The sequence below is a fragment of the Ornithorhynchus anatinus genome, chromosome 3 (assembly GCF_004115215.2).
Source record: "Ornithorhynchus anatinus isolate Pmale09 chromosome 3, mOrnAna1.pri.v4, whole genome shotgun sequence".
NCBI lineage: Eukaryota > Metazoa > Chordata > Mammalia > Monotremata > Ornithorhynchidae > Ornithorhynchus > Ornithorhynchus anatinus.
The window spans coordinates 89,988,500-90,009,471 of NC_041730.1; the positions used below are offsets into that span (position 1 = coordinate 89,988,500).

Genomic DNA, 20,972 nt, shown 5'->3' on the forward strand with positions numbered 1-20,972 from the left:
GGGGAAAGATGAGTTCTGTTTTGGACATGTTTAGTTTAAGGTATCAGTGGAACATCCAGGTAGAGCTGTCCTGAGGGCCAGAGGGAATGTGAGACTGCAGATAAGGAGAGCGGTCAGGGCTGGGGAGGTAAATTGGGGAATCATCCATGTAGAGATGGTAGTGGAAGTCTTGGGAGTGAAAGAGTTCTCCAAGGGAGTGGGGGTAGATGGAGAATAGAAGGGGACCCAGAACTGAACCTTGAGGGATTCCCACAGTTAGAGGTGGGAAGGAGAGGAGGCACCTGAAAAAAAGACTGAGAATGAGCGGTAGGAGAGAAAGGAGGGCAACCAGGAGAGGACAGAGGCAATGAAGCCAAGGATGGGTGATGCTTCATGGAGAAGGTGCTGATCCACAGTGTCAGAGGTAGGTGAGATTGAGCAGAATTGCAGTAAAGGGGAGGGGTGGCTAAGGAGAAGAGTAGAGGAATTGTGCTAATATTAAAGCTGATAACTTCAACTATTCAGATTCTTATTCGATTCCAAACACCCATTCCACTGCCTTCAACCCAGTTTACCCATGAGCAAAATGGATTGCCAGATCCATGGAGTAAATATTTATGCTGAACTCTTTTTTGCATTATAACTATTATCAATCGTTTTTATTACCCACTTAATTTGTGCGAGAATTATGCTAAACACCAAAGTCAGTAGAAGATAAACAGTTCCGACGTGACCCCTTTCCCACAGTTTTCACCGTCTAAGTGAAGTCAGACACCGAGAACAACCATGAATTAATGACCAAAACCGTGGTATTTATTTAGTGCTTATTATGTACCAAAGCCCTGGGGCAGTAGCAAGATGATCAATTTGGACATCCTGACCCACATGGGACTCACAGTCTGAGGAGGGAGAAGAAGCATTGAATTTCTGTTTTACAGATAAGGACACTGAGGCACAAAGCAATGAAGTAACTTTCTCAAGGTTACGCAGCACTCCCGTGGTAGAGCCGGGATTAGAATCCAAGTCCTGTGACTCCCAGGCCTGTGCTCTCCCCACTAGGCCATGCTGCTTTTTCTATTAAGAACATAGTCATTCTTATTTATTGAGCACTTACCGTGTGCAGAGCATTGTACTAAGCGCTTGGGAGAGTACAATACAATAAACAGACATTACCTGCTCGCAAAGAACTTACAGTTTAGAGGACGAGTTTATAAGCAGCTACAACCATCCTGGACCAGGGCGATCCGTAGGCTGCTTGCTGTTCTAGACTTGTTGGTTCCACATGGTGAGAACCATCCCTGCACTGTGAACCTCCTTCCAGGTGCCCCTCCTTTAAAATCTGGTGGCGGGAGCGTGGGGAGGAGGCTGATCTGCGCTTTGGAAACAGATTCTCACTGGCCTGGGAGACAAAGCTTCTTCCTATGCTTCCAAGGAAAAGAGGTGCCTGGAGTGTAGCGAAGCTGCCCGTTAGTGGCCAGTGACTAACAACATCCATTTTAGGCTCAGTGCATGTGATTCTCGGAGAAGAGTTAGCTGTCATATCTCAACTTTCAGTAGCTCCCTAAGACAAAAGGCCGACAGTCAGCCGAGGTGTAATTTAATTTCACCACGCCCAGCAGTAACTTCATCATTGACCTGTGAAACTATTTGGCTGGCTTAATTAATTTATTATATTAGCCTGTCCTTTGCCAAATGAATAATTCCACTTTCCAGAATGGAGCCCCGAATTAAGAAAAGCCTCATTTCCCGTAATGGCGGAGGCATTTTAAGGTGACGGATGTTTGCTGAGCAGAAAATTCTGGCTGCCCACTGATCATAGTACCTGTAAAAATTGGCTCTAGCAGTGAAATCGCCAGCTGAACCTCTATGTATCCCCCAAGTCGTGGGAAATGCAAATCTAATTAGCATGAGAATGCTCAATGTCATTGTCATGGACCACTCTTGGCTTTGGGGTGTGAGGGAAGAAGGAAATATGGAATATTTGTACTTCAAAACCTCCAACTCTCACTCTGAACCTCTCAGGAATTTGGGGAAAAGTGACTAGGTAAAGGAATTTTAATTCCTGAAACCTTCTGTATAATAATAATGGTAATAGTAAGTTCTTCCTCTGGGCAGTAAGCTCATTGTGAGCAGGGAATGTGTGTGTTTATTGTTGTATTTTTCCAAGCACTTAGTACAGTGCTCTGCACACAGTAAGCTCTCAGTAAAGAAGATTGAATGAATGGATAAATGAATACTATGTGTAAAGTACTGTTCTAAGCTCTGGGGTAGAATCAAGCTAATCAGTTTGGACACAGTCCCTGTCCCACATGGGGCTCTCAGTCTTAATCCCCATTTTACAGATGAGGAAAATGAAGCACATAGAAGTTAAGTGACTTGCCCAAGATTGCACAGCAGGCAAGCGGCAGAGTCAGGATTAAAACCCACATCCTTATGACTCCCAAGACTGTGCTCTGTCCACTATTCCATGCTGCTTCATCATCAGTGGTATTTATCGAGTGCTTAGTGTGTACAGAGAATGGTACTGAGCATTTGGGAGAGTACAACAGAGTTGGCAGACATGTTCCCTGCCCACAAGAAGCTTGCAGTCTTCTCCATGTGCTACATTAGAGAATTTGGGGCCTTTGCAGTGTTTTTAGACCATTGATAATTTTGATGGAGAGCAAGATAACAGTTATTGTAGTATTTGTGAAATGTGTCAAGCATTGCACACAGTAAGCACTCAAATATAAATGAATGAATGTACTAAGCACTGGGGTAGATACAGGTCGTCAGAACCCGTGCTCCGCTCAAAGTCTTGGTAGGCGGTAGAAAAGGTATTGAGTTTCCATTTTGCAGATGAGGGAACTGAGGCACAGAGAAGTGAAGGGACTTGTCCATGGTCACACAGCAGACAAGTGGCGGCAGCCAGAATTAGAACCCAGGTCCTCTGACTCTGAGGTCCTTGCCTTTTCCCGTAGGCCATGCTTCTTCAGATTGGGCGGGGGAAAAGCAGGGCAGCAGTGTGAATATTCTTTCACCTCTGTAAGTTTATCTTTTCCCCTTTTCTCATCTGCTCACAGGGCTGACGGGAGGAGGAATAAAGGAAGCTGCTGAAAAGCACTTAGTTTGTCGGCGAAAGGGGTCGCATAAGACAAATTGCATTCTTCCCCTGTCATTCTTAGAAATCTACTTCTTAAGCACCCCTGTGAGTCCACTGGAATTTTACCAGCTTATAACCAAGTCCATTCCCCAATATGCTGTCCCCGGAGTCTAGTGTGCTCCCAGGAATAGCAATAAGACATATGGAGCCATTTCCTCTTTCCGTGGCTGAGACGTTGAAAACCTCACCGAGTAAACAGCCGCAAACAGTCCCAGACATGTGTTAATACGTGAGGGTTTTCCGGCCTTCTTATGATCACCACTAATAAAGAAGGAAGTCTCTGAATTTCCAGAGTATAGCTTTCATTGGGCAGTTATACTTCCACTGGAAATGGATATTTCTTTACAGATAATAAAGGTGGGAAAGACTCCTGAGGGTTGGCTTTGAAACACCCCTTTCGATCAATTGTGATATTTATTGATCACTTACTATATACCAAACTCTCTACTAAGAACTAGGGTAGGTAGATACAAGATAATCAGGTTAGACACAGTCCTTGCATGGGACTGTCAGTCCAAAGGAGGGGGAGAATAGGTATTGAACCCCCATTTTACATAGGAAACTGAGGTAGAGAAGAGAAGCAACTTGCCCACTGTCACACAGCAGGCAAGTGGTGGGGCTTGGATTAGATAACCCAGGTCCTCTGGCTCCCAGGCCTTGCTTTTTCCACTAGGCCACACTGCTTCCCATCTACTCTCTTCTCCCATTACACCCCAGCTTGTACTCTGTTCCTCCCAAGATTACCTCACCATGCCTGCCACCCCCTCTGACTCCAGCCCCTTTCTCGAGTCTTCCCCACTGGTTAGAACCCTTAATTCCTTGAAGTCTGCCAGACCACAACCTTCCTCAACTTCAGAACCTCCTGAAATCCCACCTTCTCTATGAGGCTTTCCCCACATTGGTTCCACCAGTCAGTTAATCATATTTATTGAGCACTTACTGAGTGCAGAGCACTTGGAAGAATAAAGTATAACAATAGGCAGGCACATTTCCTGCACACTGTGAAATACTCTAAGTCACCACTGTATGTTTGTTGTGGTCAGGGAACGTGTTTTGTGTTCTCCCAAGCACTTACTACAGTGCTTAGCACAAAGGAAGCACTCAATACCACTGATTGATTCACAAGGTGCATCCATCCAACAACTGTCCTGAGTGATTTTGCATATTCTCGATGTACATTCATTTATTCATCTAGTTATCGTTCCTTATTTTCGCTCTCAACAGTCACAACATTTTGGAAATATCTTGGGCCTTTGCACTTGTAAACCTTCTCCTCCTAACTTATCCATCACTTTAGACAGTACCACTATCCTCCCTATCTCACAAAGTTATAACCATGCGTTATTCTCGACTCTCATTCAACCACCATATTCATTCTCTCACCAAATCCTGTTCAATTATATTTATTGAGCTCTTACTGTGGGCAGAGCACTGTACTAAGCGCTAGGAAAGTACAATTCAGCAACAACCAACAAACCTGTTGGTTTTACTTCCACAATGTCCCTAAAATCCTCCCTTTCATCACCCAAACTACTTCAGTGTCAATCCAAGCATTTATCCTATCCCCTTTTGAGCTCCCTGCCTCCTGTCTCTTCCCACACCAATCAGTACTTCATTCTGCTGCCTAGATCATTTTTTTCTTTAGGAAAAAAAAGCCATTCATTCCACATTGCTCCCCCACACCTCCATTCTTCAGGAACTTCCGGTGGTTGCACATCTATGTTCACATCAATCAGAAACCCTGCACCTTTGACTTTAAAGCACTCAGTCAGCATGTCCCCTCTTACTTTATCTTGCTGATTTCTTACTACATCCCAATTTACTCATTCCTTTCCCTTAATACCAGCCTACTTTACTGGCTCTACGGTAGTCTCATCTGTCCCACCACTAACACCCCTTCCATGGCCACATCCTCTCTCATGGGGCCCAAAATCCCCTCCCCCTTCACATCTGACAGACTACCACATACCCCATTTTCAAAGCATCATTAAAATCTCATCTGGTCCAAGAGGCCTTCCCCAACTAAACCCTCATTTCACATACTTCCTCTCTCTTCATCTTTGCACTTAAATCTGTATCCTTTAAGCACTTGATAGTCACTCCATCGTCAGCCCCACAGCACTTATGTACCTAGCTACAATTTATTTTAATGTCTGTCTTCCCCTCTAAACTGTAAGCCCCTTATGAGGGAAGGGAACTTGTGTACTCACTCTGTTGTGTAGTACTCTCCCAAACGCTTAGTACAGTGCTCTACATACAATAGGTGCACAGTAAATATCACTGATCGATTAGTTTTCTCTTTTCCAAAAAATACACTCCAACATTGCCACCTTCCCCCTCTGGAGGATGAAAACCAGGGTCTTCATGGAGAATCTAACAGCCATTTCTTTTCCCCCAGGCAAAGAAACTGTCACAGTTCTTCCAGGAGCCTCTTTTTTCTCCAGTGACGAATCATTTGCCATGATCAGAGGGTATGTATGTGCTATCTGGGACCACTCAAGTTTTCTAAGGAAAAAGGAGGAGCTGAGCCACTCACCAAGTGTATCAGTAATGCTTAGCAGCGCAGCTCACGGTTCACAGATGAAAACGATCGTGAGCTTATTTAACACCTTCTAAAGTGGTTGGATTCGGATACTGGAAATTGAAATGCTTACTTCCGAGAATGTCTGTGTAAATATCTAAGGAAAGTTCTCCTTCCATGTGTGTTCTGGGTGGAACGCCATTAAGGATTTGGGATCATTCTTGCCATAATATGTGCCTGTCTGGAACAACTGCAATCCAGGAAAGGAAATGTTTTCTGCATGTGTGTAGAGCTGTTCAGGGAGTCAGTTCTATAATATGAGATGTTGTGAAAGTGAAGTTCATCAGGAACAGATACCCTGTGTAGATATAATAATATATAATATGATAATAACGACATTAGTTGTGGTATTTATTAAGCCCTTACAATGTGCCAAGCACTACTAAGCAAGGGATGGATACAAGATAATCAGGTTGGACCCAATCCCTTTTCCTCTTGGGGTTCACAGTCTAAGTAGGAGAGAGAACAAGTCTTGAATCCCTATTTTACAATTGAGGAGACTGGGGCCTAGAGAAGTGAAGTGATTTCTCCCAGGTCAAGCAGCAGGCATGTGCCGGAGCCAGGTTTAAAATCCAGGTCTCTCAGGCATGTGCTCTTCCCCCTAGGCCACATTGCTGTCTTATAGAGGAACTGACTACATATTAAAAATATATTGTTAAAGATATATTTTAACTGTGTGGAAACAATGCTCTTAAGTGTCTCAGAGGAATTCTGAAAATTATATATACATGCGTCTATATTATATCTAATTATATATGTATATATAATTTTCACAATTGGATAATATTTGCACAGTACTCCATCATTTATTTCACTTTCCCTCAGATTGTCCCCATGAGATGGAAAGAGTAGGTAGAGACAGTTATTATCTCCATTTTTAACAGATGAAAGGAACAAAGCTAAGAAAGGCTACGTGACCTGCCAGTGGTCACATAACCGGCCAGTGACAGCTGGGACTGAAGCCCAGGAATCCTCACCCACCCCCAGCCCCATGTGCTTCCCATGAGACCGGACTCCTTCTGCCTCCACCTCTAGTACCTCATTCATTCATTCCATTATTGTATTTATTGAGCACTTACTGTGTGCAGAGCCAGTGCTCTGTACTGAGCACTTGGGAGAGTACAGCATAACAGTCAACAGACACATTCCCTGTCCCAAACGAGCTTACAGTCTAAAGAACAGCCTCTGCCTGCCTTGCCCCTGAAGGATTGTCTGCCAGGAGGACAGTACGAAAAGAGCACTCAAAGAAGAGCAGTAGATACAGGGGGAAGCCCTGAACTCACTGTTCTTTAAGGGCTCGAACTTGAGTCCTCAGGCGGGGATATCTGGCTTTGAGTCTCGGCACTAACTGCGGATTCTTCTTTCCTCCTCAGGGGTCATGTTAACTTAACCATGCTGGGAGCTATGCAGGTGTCCAAGTATGGGGATCTGGCCAACTGGATGATACCTGTAAGTTTGAGCTCTGTTTTACTGGCCTGTAGCTTTCAGGGATGGTGAGATGAGGCTGGGAGGTCCTCTAGTCTTTGGTCCCATTGGGTGTTTTTGCAGGTGAAACTTAGTGAAGAGACTAGGCAAAGCCGGTTAAGGATCGTTTAACAGAACAATACAGTATTTCATCAGAAGCCGTGCCCTGGGTCCCTCAGACCTTCAGTCAGTCAGTTGTATTTATCGAACACTTTCTGTGTGCAGAGCACTGTGCTAAGTGCTTGGGAGAGTACAATACAACAATAAACAGACACAGAGGAACACAACGAGCTTGTGGTCTAGAGGGCAGGGGAGACAGACATTAATATAAATAAATAAATTACAGATATGGACATAAGTGCTGTGGGACTAGGAGGGAGGATGAATAAAGGGGGCAAGTCAGGCCAATGCAAAAGAGAGTGGGAAAAGAGGAAAGGAGGGCTTAGGGAAGGTCTCTTGGAGGAGGTGTGCCTTCAATAAGCATTGGATAAGAGCTGTAGGGCTAGAGTGAGCATTCAAGTACTTAAGGGGTACACAGCCAAATGCACAATTGGCACAGAGGGGAGGGCAGAAGGGAAAACATTGGCATAGTCATGGAAGGTTCTTGGCGGAGATGTTATTTTTAGGAGGGTTTTGAAGGTAGGAAGATTGATGGGCTGTCGCATATGAAGGGAGAGGGGGTTCTAGCCCAGAGGCAGGATGTGGGCAAAGGGTCAGTGCTGGGTTAGGTGAGATCGAGGTACAGAGGGTAGGTTGGCCTTAGAGGAGTAGTTTGTGGATTGGGTAGTAGTAGTAAGAGAGCCATGAGGAGAGATAGGGAGCAAGGTGATCGAGTGCTTTAAAGCCGATGGTAAGGAGTTTCAATTGGATGCGGAGGCGGATGGGCGATTGCTCGAGGTTCTTGAGGAGCGGGGTGAGGTGGACCGAACGCTTTTCCTGTAATGTGAAGTATGGAGTTGAGAGAGACAGTAGGCAGGTAGATCAGCGAGGAGACTGATGCAGTGGTCAAAGCAGGATATGATGAGTGCTTGGATCAGCATGGTAGTAGTGTATATGGGGAGGAAAGGGTAGATTTTAAAAACGTGAGATGGAATCGGCAAGATTTCATGACAGGGTGAAGGTGTGGGATGAATGAGAGGGATGAGTCGAGGATAACGTCACGGGTACAGGATCGTGAGACAGTTATGGGGAAGTCGGGGATGACACAGTTTAGGTGGGAAGGTGACGAGTTCTATTTTGAACATGTTAAGTTTGAGATGTCAGCAGGACATCCAAGTAAAGATGTCCCAAAGGCAGCTGGGGCTGCGAGGCTGTAGAGAAGGAGAGAGGTCAGGGCTGGAGATGTAGATTTGGGAGTCATTTGTGTAGAGGTAGTAGTTGAAGCTATGGGAGCAAATGGGTTCCCCAGGGCACTTGGTGTAGATGGAGGATAGAAAGGGACCCAGGCCTGAGCCTTGAGGCACTCTCACAGTTAGGGGGTGGGAGGCAGAGGAGAAGCCTACGAAGAAGATTTGAGGAGTGACTAGAGAGATAGCAGAACCAGGAGAGGATAGTGTGGGTGAAGCCAAGGATAATGTTTCCAGGAGAAAGAGGGTGGTCCACAGTGTCGAAGGCAGCAGAAAGATGGAGGATTAGGGTGGAGTTGAGGCCAGTGGATTTTGCAAGAAGGGGGACATTGGTCATTTTCTTTTGTGCTAGCATTGGATGTAATAAGATTCATGTGATTTGGGTTTTTCTTTGTGTTGGGCTTCCTTGCAAGCTTTTGGTGGCAGATTTGAGCCACAGCCTTAAATCCCCAAGCCAAGAGGCAAAATGATGTGGATACTGTTTGTCCTGCCACTTGGCAGCTTCATAACATCGTGAATTGGTGCCGGACCCCTGCCTTTATATTGGTTTTTCAGTAATTTTACCTTGAGCATTCGAGTAAAAAGTCTTCATAAAATAATGGAGATTCTCTTCAGCATCCTTGTTGATGATCCCCTCAACAGGGAGGGAAAAATCCAGAGACACAAGATGGTTAACCCCTCCCCAAAGCACATGTGAAAGCTTGTCAAAAGGGCCACGTCAGTCAAGCAGCAGTATATGAGGGCTTAGTCTGTGCTGAGCACTGTACTAAGCATGCTTGGGAGAGCACATTAGAGTTGTTGGATATGATCCTTCCCCTCAAGGAGCGTACTGTCTAATGTGGGAGACCTATGCTAAAATAAATTACAAATAGAGGAAAGCAGCTGACTATAAAGATATGTACATAAGTAGAACAAAGGGGTTTTGAGACTCCAGGGGTTTAGGCCACATGAGCTTAGTATCACATGCCAAAATCAGGCATCATTCAATCTGGCCACTTTGGTCACTAAACATAAACCAGAATTGCTTAATATGGTGCTCTAGTCACAATAAAGCACTCAATAAATACCACTGAGTGATTTTTTTGGCAGATTAGTGCCAGTTTCTTTCCACAGAAGTGATGCTTGTGGTTAGGGATTGCTACACTAACCTGGGCAAGTGATAGATTTGGGATTTTTGCTGAAGAAACTGACCCTTCAGATCACGTTAGATGCTGTCTTACTTGCACTGAATTCATTCTGTAATTTTTTTATGACATTTGTTAAGCGCTTACTGTGTTGTATTGTACTTTCCCAAGTTCTTAGTACGGTGCTCTGCACTGTAAGCGCTTAATGAATATAATTGAATGTATGTATGTACCGGGTACTGTCTTAAGCGCTGAGGTCAATACAAAGTAGTCAGATTGGATACTGTCCATGTCCCACTAGGGGCTCACAGTCTTAATCCCCGTTTTACAGATGAGGTAACTGAGGCCAAGAGAAATGAAGTGACTTGCCTAAGGTCACCCAGCAGACAAATGGTGGAGCTGGAATTAAGAACCCAGGTCCTTCTGACTCCCAGGTCCGTGCTCTATCCACTAGGTCATGCTGCTTCTCTGCCTGGAGAGAACCAAACCCTCCCCTTATCAGGAAACACACCTCTTCAAATCTACAAGATCATGTCCCTCCTCCAAAGCCCCCCTGAAAACCCACCTCCTCCACACCCTTAGTAAGCGCTTAACATGTACCGTAATTATTACTCAATTAGTTTCTATCTACCCCAGTGCTTAAAACAGTGCCTGGCACATAGTAAGTGTTTCACAAATACCATAAAAAAAATGAAGACCGGAAAATATACAGATCAGTAAGTGCTGCACATACCAAATAGCAGAGCTGTTCATCTCTGATCATTTCAGACAAACGCTTACACACAGACTCGCACACACATCCACCCACGCAGTGGGAGTTTGAGTAAAGTGTGAAGGGCTTTGATTGTGTAAATTTACTGTTCAGTGGATAAATTTGGAAATGGATTCCAGTATTTCTTTTGGGAAAAAAAAGCGGTATTTCCTATAACTGTAATCTTTTGACTAATGGTGCTTTTCTGTGGCTGAACTGCCCCCAGCCATTTAACCGCCCACTTAGAAAGAAAAGAAAAAAGATTGAGAATGATGGAGAGGCCCAAGTGATGCATTCATATTAACATCATAAATATCGGTGCCACTGAACAGATAAGTCCCTGTATTAATGACAAGAGGGTTCTGAAGCTCAGGTTAATTAACCTTGATGAATAGATGCACCTTTACACAGCTCTCAAATTCAACCTTTTCCCAAAGTTCACTTAGTTTTTTTCATGTTCTGTGGTAGGGGAAAGACACATAATTTTAATTTCAAGTTAACAGACATTGTTTATGAAACTGTTGATTTCAGTGAATATTCTGATAAACATTTTGGAAGGCAGGCATGGTGTAACTGAACAGTAATCTTGAAAGCCCACTTACTGTACTTTATATTCGGTACATCTAGCTGCCCCGTTCAAAGAAGACATCACTGATGGTGAAATCATCATTATTATTATTACTATTATTACTTTTATTATATTTTGATAAGTGCTTCCTTTGTGTCAAGCACTGTCCTAAGATCTGGGATGGATACAAAGTTAATCAGTTTGGACACAGTTTCTATCGCACTTGGGGCTCACAGTCTAAGAGGGAGGGAGAACCGATATTTAATCCCCATTTTATCGCTGAGGAAACTGAGGGACAGAGAAGTTAGGTGTCTTGGCGTGGTCACACAGCAAACAATTGGCAGAAGAGGTATTACGCTGCTCCCCGAGTTTACTCAGATAAGTGAAAGATAGGGCCTGTGTGTGACTCAGAATTCTGACGACTCTGTACAAAGGTGGTCTTTTGTGGTGCTGTTGTGTTGTCCGTAGCTCTTGCATTTATCTCTCTGCCTCACAGTCCCCTCGAAGTTCCCGCTCAAAAAATGCCACTTCTTTCTGGATCGCGATGTATCCAGTGGTTGCCTATCGACCTCCGCTCCAAACAAAAACTCCTCACTCTAGGCTTCAAGGCTCTCCATCACCTTGCCCCTTCCTACCTCTCCTCCCTTCTCTCTTTCTACCGCCCACCCCGCACGCTCCGCTCCTCTGCCGCCCACCTCCTCGCCGTCCCTCGGTCTCGCCTATCCCGCCGTCGACCCCCGGGTCACGTCCTCCCGCGGTCCCGGAACGCCTTCCCTCCTCACCTCCGCCAAACTGATTCTCTTTCCCTCTTCAAAACCTTACTTAAAAATCACCTCCTCCAAGAGGCCTTCCCAGACTGAGCTCCTCTTCCCCCTCTACTCCCTCTGCCATCCCCCCTTTACCTCTCCGCAGCTAAAGCCTCATTTTCCCCTTTTCCCTCTGCTCCTCCACCTCTCCCTTCCCATCCCCACAGCACCGTACCCGTCCGCTCAACTGTATATATTTTCGTTACCCTATTTATTTTGTTAATGAATTGTACATCGCCTAGATTCTATTTAGTTGCCATCGGTTTTTACGAGATGTTCTTCCCCTTGACGCTGTTTAGTGCCATTGTTCTTGTCTGTCCGTCTCCCCCGATTAGACTGTAAGCCCGTCAAACGGCAGGGACTGTCTCTATCTGTTGCCGACTTGTTCATCCCAAGCGCTTAGTACAGTGCTCTGCACATAGTAAGCGCTCAATAAATACTATTGAATGAATGAATGAATGAATGAATGAATGAATGAACCTGGGCCATCTACCAGAGTTAGTTCACTCCCAGGTTTGCCGTAAAAATAGACCTTTAACTTTTAAGGGCCTCCTTCCGACAATTGGCGAGCAAACCCCGTAGAGTTCCAAGAGCGTTCAGGCAGCAGACTACCTGAAAATCAGCAGTTGAGAAAAGCAGGTAGAAGAGCCAAGCAGCCAACCTCAAATCTCCAGTGCCTGATTCAAAGGTTCAATTGACCTTGGGGATTATGAGAAGCAGCATAGCAGTGGAGAGAGCATGGGCCTGTGAGTTAGAAGGACTTAGGGTTCTAATCTCACCTCCCTCACTTGTCTGCTGGGTGACCTCGGGAGAGTCACCTCAATTCTTTGTGCCTCAGTTTCCTCAACTGTAAAATGGGGATAACCTATTCTCCCTTCTACTTAGACTGGGAGCCTCATAAGGGACAGGGACTGTGTCTGACCCAATTAACTTGTATCTACCCCCTTGCTTAAAACAATATTTGATGCATAGTAAGCGCTTAACAAATGCCATTTTAAAAAAAAGAAAATATGATCAGTGGAGAGTAATCCACACTGAAGTAGATTCTGGATGCCAAGATTACTGAAAAGTAAAAGCCCCTGAAACACATCTTAGTCGATATATGCGATTATCTCCTTTTATAAAAACTTTTACCAGGGTGCTTAGCAATTTCATTTTGTCCTCCTCTCCTTCCCTCCACAGGAGGGAAGTGTAACAAACCATGAGCTGTGCATAAAGGGGTTAGGGAGAGGGCAGAGGGAGAGAAGTACAGTATCTGGATAGTCAAAAACAGGACTTTTATCCACTGGACAGTCAAACAGTAGCTTCCCCAATTTAGAATGAACTGGATAACGTTTTCTTACAACATCTAGTGTACTGAACCTCATGAAAATTGGAGCTTGCATTTGATTTGGGCGCATTTCATTTACTTAAGCTTTGGACTCTTTTTAGGTACCTGAAGATGCAGATTTTACATGTACATGTTTTGAGGATTTGCCATTTTCTTCACTCCAGAATGTTATAAAACATATTAAGTACTCTGATATCTAGAATTCCACAAGTCACCTCTGGACTTGACATTTGCTATGGGCAGGGAACGTGTCTGCCAATTTATTCGGTTTCATTATCCCAAGTGCTTAGTACAGTGCTCTGCACATAAGTATTCAGTGAATAACGGTGATTGGCTACACCAGTGCTTGAATGCCAGTTGTCATCATGAGTATTTATTGACTTTTGCTGTACTGGTGGTGTCATGTATGCCATGTATGTATGGTATGTATGTATGGTTGTGTCATGTATGCCAGGAGGCCTTCCCAGATTGAGCCCCCACTTTTCCTCTGCTCCTCCTCCCCTCCCCATTGCCCCTACTCCATCCCTCTGCTCTACCTTCTTCCCCCCCATAGCACTTGTGTATATATTTACATATTTATAATTCTATTTTATTAATGATGTGTATATATCTATAATTCTATTTATCTATTTTGATGGTATTGTTACCTGTATATTTGTTTTGTTTTGTTGTCTGTCTCCCCCTTCCACACTGTGAGCCCATAGTTGGGTAGGGGTTGTCTCTATCTGTTGCCAAATTTTACTTTCCAAATGCTTAGTACAGTGCTCCGCACACAGTGAGCGCTCAATAAATACAATTGAATGAATGAATGAATGTATGCACAGCACTGGACTAGGTGTCTACTGGGTTCAGAGCACTTTACAGGTCAGGGGCCCACTGTGGACAGAGCATTATTGAGAAGTAGCATGGCCTAATGGAAAGAGCCCCACCCTGGGAGTCAGAGGACCTGGGTTCTAATCCCGGCTTGGCCACCTGTCTGCCGTGTGACCTTTAACAAATCACCTAAGTTCTTGCTTTAGTTTCTTTATCTGCAAAATGGGGATTTAACACCTGCTGTCCCTCCTGCTTAGACTGTGAGCCCCATGTGGGACAGGGACTATGTCTGATCAGATTAACTTGCATTTACCCCATTGCTTAGAAAAGTGGTTGACACATAGTCAGTGCTTAACAAATATCGTAATTGTTATTATAATTATTATTAAGAAGAATAGCCCATTCACCTTTAACCATTGAGCGATTGCAGGTAGCTTTGTGTTCTAGGGAGGAATTTCTCTTATTAACTGTGTTGCCCCACCCAGGGAGTCATTGGGGAGTTTTGAGGGGATTCTAGAGACCAACCTTTTTCTTTTTCCAAACCACTTTCTTGATACTTATCTCATCTGGTCTTTGCAGCATCCCTGTGAGGCAGGGAGAGGATGAGATTGTTATCCTTGTTTTTACAGAGGAGAAAATTGAGGCCCAGAGAGGGCAAGTAACTCATCCACCGTGGCTTAGTAGTAAGAGCCCAGGCTTAGTAGTCAGAGGTTCTGGATTCTAATTCTGGCACCTCCGCTTGTCTGCTGTGAGACCTTGGGCAAATCACTTCTCTGTTCCTCAGTTCCCTCGTTGGTAAAATGGGGATTAAGACTATGAGCCCCATTTGGGATAACCTGGTTACCTTCTATATAACCCAGGGCTTAGAACAGTGCTTGGCACATGGTAAGCACTTAATAAATACCATTATTATTATTATCTAAGGTCACACAGGCCAGTGTCAAGACTAAGGCTCCGTCAATCCATCAATCAGACAATCAGTGGTCTTTATTGAACACTTACTGTGTGCATAGCACTGTACTAAGTGGTTGGGAAGAGTACAGTATAGCAAAGCTGGTAGGCACATTCCCTGCCCACAAAAAGCTTACAGTTTTAAAGCTCAAGTCTTCACCTCCTGACTCATGCCATTTCTAAGAGACAACTTTCGGGGAGATGTCAGAGCATAACATATAGAGGTCATAAAGTAACATTGTTGATGAAGGCAGTGTGTTGGCCTTTGAGGAGTACTTAAGCTCATTGTGGGCAGGGAATGTGTCTGTTTATTATTGTATTGTACTCTCCCAAGTGCTCATTTTAGTGCTCTGCACATGGTAAGCGCTCAGTAAATGTGATTGCCTAAGGGTCAGCCAGTATTAATGAATATTTACCATTAATTAGTCACCAGGGACATAAATGCCACTTTATTTTCTTATTATTACTGTTGATAGGGACTTAGGGCTTCGTCCTACCGTGAACATCAGATTGATACCTACTCGGAGAAGCGTCATTGAATTGGATCTTAAAATCCATATTCCCCCTGTGTTTTCTTCTGTTGCTGATTCAAGTTTAGTCAGTGCATTCCGTTATTGATACAAGGTGTATTCTGTGGAGGAATGAACTACATAATCGGTACATAACAGACCACGGTTGATAGCTAGTAAAAAAAAATAAGAACAGAACAATGCGAAAGCCATAAATGTATTTCTCATGGCAAAGTCAGATTTTTGCAGAGCCTTTGAAAACAACAGGCTCAGGGAATTTATCCGTTCCTCCCAGATGGTAATCTGAAGTTATTCTCACTGTGTGTTTTCCTTTTGATGTAAAACCCCAGGCACAATCCAAGCAGAAGTCCTTGCAATTGTTTTGAAAAGACAAAATAGTCATCCCAGACCTCGCTCAGCACGTGACTTCAGAGCAGATTGGCTGACGCTGAAATCGGTGTATTTTGAGTGAAATGAAGTCAAGATAAGGTTGTGAAATGTCATGCCTTCATTCATTTGTTCAAACATTCAATCAGTAGTACGGTCAGTTCTGCTATAACCTGGTAGTTGTGTTCCTGGAGAATATTGTGTTATGAGAAAATTATGGGACATTGGGAGCCCCACGTGGGGCAAGAACTGCGTCCAACTCGATTTGCTTGAATTCACCCCGGTGCTTAGTACAGTGCCTGGCACATAGTAAGCGCTTAACAGATACCATCATTATCATTATTACCTCTTCGGTCAGCCAGTTTGTGGGATTAAAGAGCTCTGTGGGTGTCATTTCCAAAGTCACAGTTCTGCCAACACCGCAGTGTGACTCTCTGGAGAGGTCAGTAGATTCAGTGTATTTATTGAGCACTTACCGTGTGCAGAGCACTGTACTAAGTGCTTGGCAAGTACAATTCAGTGACAAATAGAGACAATCCCTGTCCCTCACCAGTAGATGATCAGAAATAGCCAAAAATATTGTCCTTTGCACCAAACTAGCAAATGGCCTCTGGTTCAGACTTCAGCTTTTTCACCTCTGTCTATTGGTAAGTGCACTGTCTTCCAGATGCACAAAGCAGGCTTGGATCAAGTGGAATCTCACCGATTAAGAGTCAGCATTTCAGTTTTGGACAGACACAGGGAAACGGACTTGGGGAGGCCAGAATTGGTGTGGGAGAGAGAGGACTTTCATCATCTGCAACATGGGAATTCTATGCCTGTTTTCCTGCTTACTTAGACTGAGAGCTTCATGTGGAACAAGAACTGACTTTGTCCTTTCGGGTGATCTTGAATCTATCCCACTTTTTAGTACAGTGCTTGGCATGTGAGAAATGCTTCACAAATACCGTTATTACAATTTGTATTGTCATTAGAGGCATGCTGGAGAGTGAGAGCCACCAAAAGCTCTACTGCTAATCACACTGTCTTGAATTCTTCAGGGGCTTCTTCATTTTCACACAGTGTGTTCATATTACGTCTCTCATTTTATCATCACAGCATCCCTAGGAGATAGGGGCTATTATCTCCATTTCAGATGAGAAAACTGAGGCTCAGGGAGGTTGTGATTTACCCAAGGTCACTTACAGTGTAGTGGCAGAATTGGGATTAGAACCTGGGTCTTTGGTCTCCCGACCCCATTCTCTTTTCCCTGGGCCATGGGATCTCCTGTCCTGTATTCCGTCTTACAGTGGGGCAGTGAACCCCATGAAAGCACGATGGATAGCATTCCCCCTTTGCCCCTCTTTTTTTAGCTATTTTGGCTTTCTGTACAAATCATCACAAACACTGATTCAGCACTGACATGTACCCCAGGTTTACATTGCTTGACGTAGACACCATTTCTGCCCTTAGCGTTGAGAAATGAGCAAATCCCATAGGGCAAGTAAAATCAAAGCGTGTGGTAAGCACTGCATCAACCGTGTGAGAGAATGTGTGGATTTAGGCTCTTTATTGAGTTCCTCCTAATTGAATACACTATACTATGTGCTTGGTATTGCAGGGGAAAACCAAAATTGCTCTCCATGCCCTAAGTTGTATCCCAGCCTGCTAACAATTTTATTTGTATAATTTTTTTAGTCAGTATTATTGCCCACTTTGTGTCAAGCACTGTGTTCCTCACTGGGGAACATACTAGATAAAGTGTAAGATCATTACTTTTCTTACACAGAGTAGGGAATGGAACAGTGAAAAGCATCACTTCAATATGCTGCCTGTTGCAACCCTTGAAAGAGCACAAAGAAAACTTACATGGGATGAATCTTGCAAAAAGCAGGTACTAGTGGAAAGATCACCGACCTAGGACTCAGAGAACCTGGGTTCTCATTCCTGCTTTGCCATTTATCTGCTGGGTGACCTTAGGCAAGTCACTTAACTTCTCTATGCCTCAGCTACCTCATCTGTATATTGGAGATTTTGACTGTAAACCCTATGTGGGATAGGGACTATGTCCAACCTGATTATCTTGTATCTACCTCAGCACTTAATAAAGTGCCTGGCACATAGTAAAGTGCTTAACAAATACCATTTTAAAAGATAAATAGAGCTCACCTCCTCCAAGAGGCCTTCCCAGCTCCCCTTTTCCCTCTGCTCCCTCTCTTACCCCCCCCTTCACCTCCCCTCAGCTAAGCACCCTTTTCCCCCTCTTTCCCTCTACTCCTCCCCCTCTCCCTTCCCCTCAGCACTGTGCTCATCCGCTCATTTGTATATATTTTTATTACCTTATTTATTTCATTAATGAGGTGTACATTCCCTTGATTGTATTTATTGTTTTAATGAGATGTACATCCCCTTGATTCTATTAATTGCTATTGTTTTTGTCTGTCTTTCTCCCCCAGACTGTAAACCCGTCAGTGGGCAGGGACTGTCTCTATCTGTTGCCAATTTGTACATTCCAAGCGCTTAGTACAGTGCTCTGCACATAGTAAGCGCTCAAATACTATTGAATGAATGAATGAAGTAATGGTTATTTAGTTCCCAGGGACAAGCAATGCCTTCCTAGGAGTCAGAAAGGGAGACCCTCTTCCCTTCATGGCCTCCAGAAATGGCAATTGAAGCAGACTTCATATTGTACTCTCCCAAGGTACAGTGCCGTGTGCACAGTAAGCATTCAATAAATACGATTGATTGATTGACTTATGCTCCTTCCCAAGACTTGCCCCCTCAGTGGAAGTCTGAATTTCTCCCAAGTCTTTGACTTTTGTTGCGCTCTGCCTGGAACAGTGCTCTCTGCAAAACAGAGTAGGCATCTAACTTAGGGCTGGGCCCACGGAGGCATCCAAGACAATGCTCTTCACACTTTTGGTACTCACTATAGAGTTCAGCACATGGCAGGAACCCCGTCCAGGGATCTCTGCATCCTAGGAGGTCAGTAAAGACATTTGAATTAATTTGAAGCCATTGAAATCCCCCTGCAGAGCAGTCAGAGCTGCTGCTAGCTGAGTGTCTGGGTTTTTTTGTTTGTTTTTTCATGGTATTTGTTAAGTACTTAAAATGTGCCAGGCACTGTTCTAAGTGCTGGAATGATAATGATGGTATTTGTGAACTGCTTACTGAGTGCCAAGCACTGTTCTAAGTTCTTGGAAAACACCAAATCTTAACCACTAGACCATCAGGTTGGACAGTCCCGTGTCCCACATGGGGCTCACATTCTTAGTCCCTATTTTACAGATGAGGGAACCGAGGCCCAGTGAAGTGATTTGCCCAAGGTCACACAGCAGAAAGCCGAGCTGGGATTAGAACCCAGGTCCTTCTGACTTCCAGGCCTGGGCTCTATCCATTAGGCCTGTGCTCTATCCATCAGGCCACTCTGCTTCTCTACCCAGCTTACCCCGGCACTCCCTCAATGCGCTCGCCCATGCAGCTTGCGTGTACTGGGGGCATGACATGTCCAACACGTGTCCAATGACCATTTGCAGGGTTCTTACCACAGGCCCCAATCACCTTCTCCCCCCTCCATTCAGTCGTATTTATTGGGCGCTGTGTGTGGAGCACTGTCCTAAGGGCTTGGAAAGTACAATTCGGCAACAGATATATAAGGAACAGTTTGGATTTCCTTCGTGGTTTTGACTGGCTGGGTGGACTAGACAAATGGTATTACTGGTTGTGGATTGGATGACCACCTTTTGTCCCTACTCTCAGTCTTGATTTAAAGCCATTTTCCTGGTCCCAACAGACAATTCCTTTCTAGTTTACACAACACAGAGGATACCCGAATGCCTATCCATCATCTTCTCCACCTCTAGACTGGATGCTTGTTGTGCGCAGGGAGCATTTCTACCCACTCTGTTATATTGTACTCTCCCAAGCACTTAGTACAGTGCTCTGCACATAGTAAGCACTTATAAATACCACTGATTAAGCAGGTGTTGAAGAGCATTAGAAGGGTTGTCTCTGCGTCTGAGGTGGAAGATAAGGTGGGAATTAGAGAAGCAGCGTGGCTCAGTGGAAAGAGCACGAGCTTTGGAGTCAGGGCTCATGAGTTCGAATCCCAGCTCTGCCACTTGTCGGCTGTGTGACTGTGGGCAAGTCACTTAACTTCTCTGTGCCTCAGTTCCCTCATCTGTAAAATGGGGATTAAGACTGTGAGCCCCACGTGGGACAACCTGATTCTCCTATGTCTACCCCAGCGCTTAGAACAGTGCTTTGCACATAGTAAGCGCTTAACAAATTACCAACATTATTATTATTATTAGACACGGATTCGTTTAAAGCCCAAAGCAATTTTATGTGGTGCAATTGAGTTCCGTCCCCATTTTTTGTGTCTACAGCATCCAGCTTTGCAGCCATACAGAGGCGTTCTAACTCAGTGCTTGACTGTCGTTTCTTTTACTCTCCTGCCCCCCAGACAAACCCCCAAGGCCTCGTTAATGATTTTGCAGTTTTCCATAATAACATTCCTTCTGTCACCATCTCTAGGAGTAAAATCTAATCTGGCTGTCAGGAACGGCAATTTAATTACAATAATTCTGTAATCGTCCCCTTTTGAGTGCCGCAGTCGGTAGGGGGGAGGTGAGGGAGTGTGGAATCACGCATCTTCTACAGCAGCTGCTGTTGTCTCTCTATCAGTCTATCCAGTTCTTTCTTCCTCTCCCGCTGGGGAGATTGGGGTAGGCGGGGTGTGGGGGAAGGGGACCAGAGGGAACCAGAAAATGAAGCGCCTGGGGAGAACCTCCTTTTTCTTGGGGTGCAATCATCCCAATTTCCAAGTGAACAGATCCCTAGACCCACATCCAGGCACATCTGCTTTTGCCTTCTGTAGCCATTAACATCGTGTCATCCTGGGGTCCTTTGAAAATGAAATCGATTGAGAAGCGGGTTTGTTTGGGAATCCCACACAGGAGAGAGTGTGTTTCTGGGCTTTACCTCGGGGAAAGGATCCTCCCTAGTGATCCAGGGATAATGGAGAAGTTTTTCAGACAGCGGAGAGCTCCCAGCTTAGCTTCTTTCTGCTTTCGGCGCATTCCTTTTCTCGTCAAAAGCCTGCTCGGCTAGTAGTTGGTCCGCTTTTAGAAATCCAATTAATTATGCTGTAAAAGTCAATAACGGTTTCAACAGGAGAGCTCTTGCTGTCAGTCCTGGCCTGTTTGCTCAAGGTCTGTGGAGAGAGAGACTGGCGTTCCAT

At 44.6% G+C, this 20,972-nt stretch overlaps 1 protein-coding gene across 1 annotated transcript in view; it reads left to right on the forward strand.

The window, feature by feature from the left end:
• OXCT1 (3-oxoacid CoA-transferase 1) overlaps nt 1-20,972 on the forward strand; it is a 106,347-nt gene that overhangs the window by 68,097 nt on the left and 17,278 nt on the right. Inside the window, exons 12-13 of the mRNA XM_029060355.1 lie at nt 5,520-5,592; nt 7,076-7,151. Coding sequence (XP_028916188.1) covers nt 5,520-5,592; nt 7,076-7,151 — 149 coding nt within the window. The remainder of the gene's footprint in view (nt 1-5,519; nt 5,593-7,075; nt 7,152-20,972) is intronic.